The sequence below is a fragment of the Odontesthes bonariensis genome, chromosome 3 (assembly GCF_027942865.1).
Source record: "Odontesthes bonariensis isolate fOdoBon6 chromosome 3, fOdoBon6.hap1, whole genome shotgun sequence".
Lineage (NCBI taxonomy): Eukaryota > Metazoa > Chordata > Actinopteri > Atheriniformes > Atherinopsidae > Odontesthes > Odontesthes bonariensis.
In genome coordinates, this window is record NC_134508.1 from 11464248 (window position 1) to 11473635 (window position 9388).

At 36.5% G+C, this 9388-nt stretch overlaps 1 protein-coding gene across 1 annotated transcript; it reads left to right on the forward strand.

The window, feature by feature from the left end:
* Positions 1-587: 587 nt before the first annotated feature.
* Positions 588-8903, forward strand: mdfic2 (MyoD family inhibitor domain containing 2). The gene is made up of 3 exons (XM_075462010.1): positions 588-732; positions 6866-7084; positions 8641-8903. The coding sequence occupies exons 1-3, from the start codon at positions 636-638 to the stop codon at positions 8901-8903; spliced, it is 579 nt and encodes a 192-aa protein (XP_075318125.1). The 5' UTR covers positions 588-635.
* The last annotated feature ends 485 nt before the right edge of the window (positions 8904-9388 follow it).

Below are 9388 nucleotides of genomic sequence, written 5' to 3' on the forward strand. Positions count from 1 at the left end.
TATGTTCACAGCCTTGTAGGAGTGACTGAGAAGCCTTTTCTAACAATTCCATTGTAATGTAGGCTGAAAAGCGATGATGTGCTACCTTTTGGTATTCTCTGTCCTCCACAGTATTACTAAAACATAAAAAAATCTCTTTATACTATGACTTGACTGCTTAATAATGCATTTGAATGGGGAATTGGAGGTAGAATGTGGTATTTCCTTTCATTAAGTGATACTCTGCTTTTGCCTTTGGCTTCCTCATCACTTCACAGTAGGAAATAACTCAAACTAATAAAATGTTGCTGACTTTGTCCCGGTGATGTTTGGATAAGAGTGGATCTGGAGTTTTTTTTGCCAACGTCATTGGATCATCAGAGGAAGCTAACAGTACAGTGGGCAGCAGGCCAAATGGACCCTGTGCAATGTAGAGGATAATTTATCCCGGATCCTCGCCGCTTTGATGAGAAAAATAACTGCCTGCACAGCCAGGACAAGACAGCTTTGTTGCATCCTGAGAGCTGAGGAGTGTATAGCTGTGGTAACACAGTGTTAGACATTCAGTCAGGCTGGCTTCCGTTGTGTGCTGCCACACATTTTGGCTTGAGCTAATCAGGTTCGTCATACTAAGTGCATTTTTTATCTGTGATGCAATGGATCAGATGGCAGATGAAACCACTCCAAAAGCTGATGTGAAAGACAAAAGGAGAGTAAGCATGGCCGAGGACAACTCTGCATGGGTGAGAGAAGGTAAGTTACTTTAACTCGGGTCTGCAGAAAAAGTGCCAAAACTGATTCATTGGATTTCTTTTAAACCTCTTTTCTAGATAATGTGAAATCGTGTCATGCTTCCTCTTTGTCATTTGATCATTTGTTTTACATACAAGAATCCTTCAGGATGTGTCATGTTTGATGTCTCAGTGTTTGCTGCAAATCTAGATATGCATTTCAGCTTTTTAACACAAAGTCAAATTATCCTCAGACACACTACTCAGGATAATCATGGTGTCTGGTGAGTGGGTGCAGCTTGGTGAACACTGGAAAAAAACCTGAAAAATGCATAGTTTGCCTGCAGGCCTTGTTTTTCTATCAGTTAATGTTCATGGGCATGGACCAGCTGCACTTCTTACTTAATTCGTTAGATAACCCCGGAGCATCATGCTGATTCTAAGCTCAAACATACACACTGGCGGCACTGATTTGTAGTTTCAACATGTTGTATTTCAAATATCAGTCCCTGCCATCCCTTTATTTTTCAGTCGCTCATGGAGACATGACAGATAAAACCACTGACAATCCTGATGAGAGATAAAATAACTTTGCAAGCTGACAAAAGGTGATAACATGCGACCCTGTTTTGAGCTTTGTTATTTCATACAGATTTAAAGAAAAAGAAAATCATGCAACCATGAGCAACATACATTTGCATCGTTCTTTCAAGAATTTAGGCGAGACAAATACAGTTTGACTTTCAATAATGAATAAATCTCCTGGCGTTAAATGTTAAATAAACAGAAAAGAATATTTAATAATTCATTTTCAAGAGGTGGTGAAAATGAAAGCATTGCCAACTCATTAATATCAGTAAATCACATGTTTACAAACAGACCTGTTGGGGTGCAAGGCAAGTTTATTTGAATAGCACAATTCAACTACAAGGTGATTCAAAGTGCTTTACAGACACATTAAAACAGTAGAAATAAAAAGCATGATTTAAATTTTAAATAAAAAATCAAATTGAATAAATAAATAATAAATAAATAAAAATAAGAACAATAGATAGATAAAATCAGTAGTTAAAATTAGTGTAACGGGTCTCTCGCCTGATGTTAGCAGCTGGGAAGAGGTTTAAGCACCCCTGTGATCTTCTGCAGGCCAAATTGGTATTCGCTAATGTAGAGATAGATGGATGTTTACAAAGGTGCCTACAACATGAATTTAGATATCTTGCACCCCAACTCCATACATAGTTGGTTTTGCATGTTGATAAATCTGACGAATAATGTATTTTATCACTTGCAGTTTTTAAGTCTTGTGATGCTTATCAGTGATGATAAAGTATACCCTTAGAAAGGACTTGACATTTTGGAAAAGACACTTTGCTGTTGAGAGTTATATCGAAAGATCGATATACCACCATTGTGTCGCAACACCAAAGGTAGTTGGCTTAGTTTAGAGCAAAGATCTCTTTCTTCTATTAATTTTTAAATCAGCCCACTGCCTCTGATTAAGCCCATTTTAACTTGTTACAATAAAGAAGTCAAATCCGAAGGAAACCATGTAATCTATGACAGAAGCATTTACTTTAGCTACCAGTCTGCGTTCTAGTTTAGCTAACTAAAGCTAAGAGATAGCTCTGGTATTAGGTTTTGACCCAGTTTTTCTTTTCAGTAGCTCGATTCAGCAAGACCACATGCTTTTTCAGCCTAACTGAGTGCAATTTGTCAATAAATGTGGTCCTCATGTTAGCATCTTCAAGTAATAAGTAATGGAGTTGTTAAAGAATCCTGTTTTTAAACCCGCGTTTACTGATTCCACTTTCTCCTAATGGCATGATAGGGGACTGAAATGTTTTGAGGATTTCTATAAGGAAGACATCTTTTGTTCTTTCGCAGACCTGGTTACTGAATTCAATCTTCCACCCTCTCATCTTTTTAGATATTTCCAGGTGAGGAACTGTGCAAAAATCCTTATTTCCCAACTTCCCTCATCTTCCACCTAAGCAGCCATGGGGTGAATTCTTACAAGTTAATCCTTCACAAAGGTCTTTAATCTCAAAAGTTTACAATTCTATCCAATCATATGATGATCACTTATCCACCAACACAAAGGAGACTTGGGAGCGTGAGCTGGGATTGATTTTTGATCAATGCTGGTGGGAATCCGCACTGAAAGTCATTCACAAAACCTCTGTTTGTGCCCGTTTGACCTCGATACAGTTTTAAAGTTGTATTTAGATGCCATTATTCGAAAAGAAGGTTGGCACAGATTTTCCCAAATATGGTAGATGTCTGTGACAGATGTGGAGGCTCACCCTGTAATCTTACGCATATGTTTTTCTCTTGTCCAGCTCTTACGAATGTTTGGCAAATTTACTTCAACACCATGTCCAAGGTACTCTCAAGGACTATTCACAGTTCACCCCACACTGGCATTTTTGGTCTTCCAGAAGACTATACCCTATACTTGAATGAAGAATTTGAAGTAATAGCTTTTACCTCTGTAATTGCTAAACGCCACCTCCTTCTGAATTGGAAATCCAGAACAGCTCCTTCCAGCACACAATGGATCAAAGAGACTGTCATTTTTGAAAGGAGAGAACAATTTAATATTCAAGTAGAAGAAACTTAAGCAAATTTTACAGTAAATGGCTACCATTTATGGACTTTTTTGTGACAATATACAACCCCCCCCCCCTTCTTTCTTCTTTTATTTATTTTTATTTATTTCTATTATTTATATAATTTATCTGTTATGTTTATGCGGACAGTTTAATCATCTTAAACAGACTATATCATAAATCATTTTTCATTGTATAGTCTATTTGGCTTTTTTTTTTTCTACAATCGTTTGTTCTTAAAACATAAAAATATAATCTAAATCTAAGGGTGTATACAAACATGTTTAATGACCACACCATTGTATACCGCTGTATGTAAGTGCCTCTGTTAGTCTTGTATACACATCAATAAAAAATATTGAACAAAAAAAAAAGTAGTAATGGAGGACCTTAGGTCTAACTTCCTGATATATAGAAAATGATCACCTTGATTATTCTGAACCTAATTGTTGACATGTACAGCAAGTCAAAATTTGGCCGAAAATAAGACGAATTTACATCACTCCTGGGCTGTAACTGAAATTCAACACTTGTTGAAAGCTGTTATGTCTACCGGTAAAAGAAGGCAAAAATGCAGATGAAGGCTATTTCTTTGAATTTTCATTCAGTTACACAGCGTATCTGTTTTCAGAGATTGCTGTCACACTTAAATGCAAAGTGAGTGCATCTTCTTGATCAAAGATTTTATCAAAGCATTCTGCTGTCGCTTACCAGCAGGTGAGATTTCAGGGAGACAGCAATTTCAAAAGACATCTTGCTGTTAACAGTCTCATAAAGAGCTTGGTAGCTGCTCTGACACTTAGCTGGAAGTGCAAACCAGTCTCCCTGATTATGTACTGCTATGAAGCTTCTGCATAGGTTTTTGCAGCAGCAATATTCAGGGAATGACAGGGATTAACTGTAAATTCAGCTGCATCTGTTTGAGCAGTGAATATCAGAAGATTGACATACCACCACAAAAGGATGTGTCTCCACCATGACATTTGCCCCATCAGTGCCTGCTAACTGTATCTGAAATATCCAGAACATTGGCTTGCAGAAAGACAATGATTGCTTCCACAATCCCACTTGAAACCACATTCAAAATTTTGATCAGTCCCAAGCTCACGAACGGATTTAGTTTTTCGAGAGCTATTTCACGCTTATGAAAAGGAACTTGTTTACAGTAATGTGGGCTATTTGACCAAGTGAGAGGGATACAGTAATTCATAAATGTTGTGTTGAAGTTCCTTCATTAAACAAAGTGCCATAAGTGTTCAACTGATATGCTACAACTTGTCCGATAAGTTATCCACCACATTAGTTGATGTATATAGAGATGAGCAGAAGAAACGTAGTTCACATCTTTTCTGATCCTCATATTTCTGTATCACTCATAGCTTTGCTCGTTGAAAACTATGGGATTGCACCACATATTGTGCTTCTTTGTTTCTGTGTGGTCTTTTAAATACTTTAAGTGGGTCTTGAGTTTTTGTATTTTGTCCACAGGTTTTGTCGTGGCGCTAGTTGCCACTGTACTTGCAAGCAAGAAAGAGGGTGAGAATGGGCGCTAAGAGCATAGTCACAATCAGCAGTAGGCGAGCCTGTTTCAGTTGTCAGGATGGGATAGAATTTTGAATCTCTGGATTTTGTTTCAAATTAACCTTTAAAATGTATTTATTTAAAAACATGGAAACTGGTTCCAAATCAGCCCAGATCTGGTTTACCTGCCAAAAGTAATAATAAAATCTAACAATAAAATCAAAAACCACACAGTGGTTCTGGGAAACCAGAAAATGTTTTTGTTATTGTCTAAATCGGCTCCTGCACCATGCATTTTCAATGGGATGAAAGCTATGTGATTATAAGTCAGAATAAGATCTGGCATTGTCTTGCTGAAATAACCACAAACCTCCGGGGAAAAGATGTCACCTTGATGGAAGCATATGTCTCATCGGAAAATGCATCTCTGCACCAATGGTACTCTCACACAAATACAAGCCATCCACACCATGGGCACCGAAGTACAGAGTTGACGTATGGCTTCCTCGTTGTGTAGTTGTCAGGATATCCAAGAAACCTAATCCAAACAAAACAAGAAACTATGCAGAGGTGAAAAACCACAAGACTGGCATGGAATAATATGTATTATTAATATTTAATAATAAATATTAAATTTATTATTATTTAATAATAAATTAATAATGGACATACATTAATTTATGCCAATTATTATTGACATAATTAATTATGTCAATAATAATTAGCCATTTCTAGAAACTAGAGATTATTTATACATATAACAAATAAAAGGCAGGTGTGGAAACTGGCAATCAGAATTAAGGTGTGAAGGTAAAGCAGAAAACAATACTCGAAGGTCACGCATATATTATCATATATATGTCATCATATATTAATATTTCACAATATTATGGACTTTAGATGTTAAAAGGTTAAAGTTCTGTGGGATTTGTTTGTTGAGTTTGGCACAGGTTAAAGGGAAAGTAGGTTAAAAAGGAAGAAGACGAATTCATTTCTTGCATTTGTTACTGAGCTGAACTTTGAAAGGAAACTTAAAACACCACATTACTAAAAGACAAAATATAAAAAAACAAATGTAAAAAATACAAAAGACCACTTGAAAAATACGATCTGGGACTTGAGTTGTTTTGTTGAGCCAAAACACATCCTTGCTTGGAAAAACTCTCGCTTTGGCGAATGCTCCTTTTATACCCAATCTTGACACCCTTACCTGTCACCAATTAACCTGCTGATTGTAGAATCTTTCAGAGCACTGTAACGAGTTTAGTGTATAAACTTTTCTGTCTTTCTGTGCTTCTCGTTCCCAGCCTTTTTAAAAAATGTGATTTGCTCATATTTTCTAAATACAATAAATTTGTACTTTTTGATATATCTAACACATCTACACATCTTTTGGTTATGTACTACTATTGACATTAAAGTCCACAACTGTTTTTTTTTTTTAATATCATTGCACTCAAAAAGGCCAAAGATCTGGGGCGTGCCACCTATGCATCAAGGTATAATGCCAATGCTGAGATTTTCCTCATTTAGAAAAGTCATTTCCATAAAATATATTTCATCTCAGGAAAGTCATGCTTATTTGAAAGGTTCTACTGTGTTCCACTGTGTACGATCTTGTCATATTGTATAGAATAAAACAACTGCATCTTGTTTCTTTATTGAATGATATTGCATTATATTGTATTTTGTTGAATGGGATTTTCTTTTCTCTTTTGCATTTTTTAAACAAATCATCAAAGTTCTGGTTGGCACCAAGTTGAAGAGATTTATTACTTATTGCATGATCCAAAATGCCCTTTGTAATCCAATAAGCATCAGCAGCTTTGACACAAAATTATTTCTGAATTAGGTTAATCAGTCTTCCAATATGCATCTGTGTTCTGATGTCTGTGCTCTTTGACAAAATACTAGAGCTCTTGGCTTCAAACATTTAGCAGTAATTTTGTAAAATATCCACTTAGTATCTGTTGATGGAGCGTCTTTATTCATTGAATATTTTGTTTGCATGTCTTTTGATAGACAAAATCCAAAGTGAGATTCCAGTCGACTGGAGAGGCAGTGCCTCTGCAGAAACTGAGCCTGCGGAAACCAGCAGAGGTGCAGACGTTGAGCAGTCCAAAGAGAGTGACAGCGCCTCTTCCTCTCAGTTTACTTTGAAAATGCACCTAAGGAGGTCTTCCTCAGCAGGGTCTTGCACAACAGAGAATCTGTCTTCCTCTAAGCAGAGCAACATGGGAGGTTGGTACCATTGATTTGTTGTCACACCCCTCTAGGTGATTACACATAGAAATCATTGAAGAAAAAAATATTGTGTGCTGACTCCTCATAATATACATACACACACACATATATATATATATATATATATACATATATATATGTGTGTGTGTGTGTGTTGTTCTGAAACTAACTATTCATTCAAATTTAGCTTTTGTACAATGTAATAAATGTTGATTAATATGCAGAATAGCAATGCCACACAAAGAGTACAGGAAATTTGAATAGCTGCAATCTTTATTCCTCGCCATGCTGTAAGAATGCTTAAATACAATTCATGTAATCAATTATGAAAATTTGTGAATAATTTAGGAGCTGAAACCGCAGCAAAAATGAGAAAGATTAATGCAAAATACCACCAAAGTAGACTCCTCACATGCAACAGCACATTACACCACAGACAATGCTTTCATGTCAAATGATAAATAATCTGGTAATTTTGTCATTTACAACTTCACATCTTTACTAAAACATTCGGAAACACCATCATCTGTTTTTTTCCCCAACAGATGAGTAAAAGTGATCTTTAAGGTAGGTTTGGTTGGGTCGGTCCTAAAAGCAAAATAATAATTTTTTGTTTCTAAATGTTTTTGCACATTTGATCTAATATTTAGGACATTTGTTTTACATTTTAAAAGGGAAAATTCCACCCACTGCTACATTTTCATAGGGAATTTGTTTGGGGTTTTTTTGTGTGAAGATGACACTTTTATAACTGTAATTTTTTTTAAACTGAAGAATCTTTATCAGTTTGATTAGCATTTTGAAACATTTAACAACTGCAGCTGTTTAGTTGAAAAATACCATATATTCTGAAGTGATGTAACCGCAATCTAACTGATAGATTTACAATAACTCATTGGACATCAATAGTAAAACTGTGCACAAGTCATCCTTGTACAAATCCTTAAAACTTCTAAGAAGGGTATTTTTAAAAAGAAGAGAAACAAACTGTCATAAATAATAGGTGGAGACCAAAAGAACATATTTAGAGGACTGTGCAGCCTCTAACATCAAGCTTCAAAGTCATAGAGATGTTCCTATGACCCGTTTTCTGTGAGTAACTGGCTGCTCATGGTCAGTGTCATCTGATGTTACCACAGTTCATAGCACCCATGGGGGAACATTTGGCAAAGGCCGCTTTTGAAGACACAAGCAATGTTTCAATATATCCACAACGCACCTCGGAAGCGCTCCTGGCAAAGTATACAAGAGAGATGTTTAGTAATTGATTACGTCTCCAAACAGCTTTCTTGCTTGTCTCTTTGTGAGGGAGCAAGGCATGATTTCCTAAATGATGCATCGGTAAAGAAAGGAAAGGAGGCTTTTAGAATGTTCTAAGATACAAGCAAAGACCAGAAGCTCAAGCTAAGCTCATTTATGTCCCAAGAAATGTTTTAAGCTCTTTTAGTCAAACATTATTTCATGGAGGTCACTTCAAAAGCATAAAGAGAGATCAGAGACGGGAGACATTTTCAAAAACAAGATCAAGAAAGCACTTTGTGTGTCTCCTGCAGTTGACTGCGCAGACGTTGTCCTGAACTGTCTCTTCTGCCGGTTCTCCGATTTGATACATATGTTACCGGACTCCTGTGAGAGACTCACCAATCACTGCTGCCCCAGCTACAAACATGTCGGCACTACTGTGGAGTTGGAGTCTACATCGAGTGATGACGACGACATTTGCGCGGCCTTGGATTGTGGTCTGCTAGGTTCCTGTCATGATGCAAGTGACTGTCTGGAGCTGACTATGGAAGTTTCTGAAATATGTTACCACTAGTGAGATACACTAGAAAGTGTGTGTAGAGGGGGATGTCAAAGGGCTAAAACACAAATAAATATAAAGAAAATACATGGAAAAACTGTTGTGTAGAAAAATTTTTCCTACAATGAAAAGACCTTGCTACACACCAAAGGTCATCCCTGTTTATGCTGCCTGCAATAAAATTAAATATAGTTTGTCATTAGAGAGAAGAGATCTTAACTGCTCTGTTGAATAATAAAGTATTACATGATGTTAAATGACAAAGAGAGTGATCGACAGCAAGATGGATGATATTTGTGCTACTTGGTTTTCTTTGCATTTACCTGGCTACACAAAACTTGATGCTCCAGTCAGAGAAAATGGGCATTACATCTGTGGTTATCACCCTCTAATATTTGGAGTTTTTCTGCAGTAATGATAGGTTCAAACTCACTTAATTTATTTTCTAAGTTTGTGGTTGCTGTCTAATATTCCCAAGAATGGTCCACGTGAGCCCCAAT

What these genes read in the sequence shown, in the direction of transcription:
- mdfic2 (XM_075462010.1), top strand. Translation starts at nt 636, where the DNA reads ATGGATCAGATGGCAGATGAAACCACTCCAAAAGCTGATGTGAAAGAC. An exon ending in CTCTGCATGGGTGAGAGAAG is followed by an intron (nt 733 to 6,865) that starts GTAAGTTACTTT and finishes GTCTTTTGATAG; the next exon opens with ACAAAATCCAAAGTGAGATT. An exon ending in TAAGCAGAGCAACATGGGAG is followed by an intron (nt 7,085 to 8,640) that starts GTTGGTACCATT and finishes TGTCTCCTGCAG; the next exon opens with TTGACTGCGCAGACGTTGTC.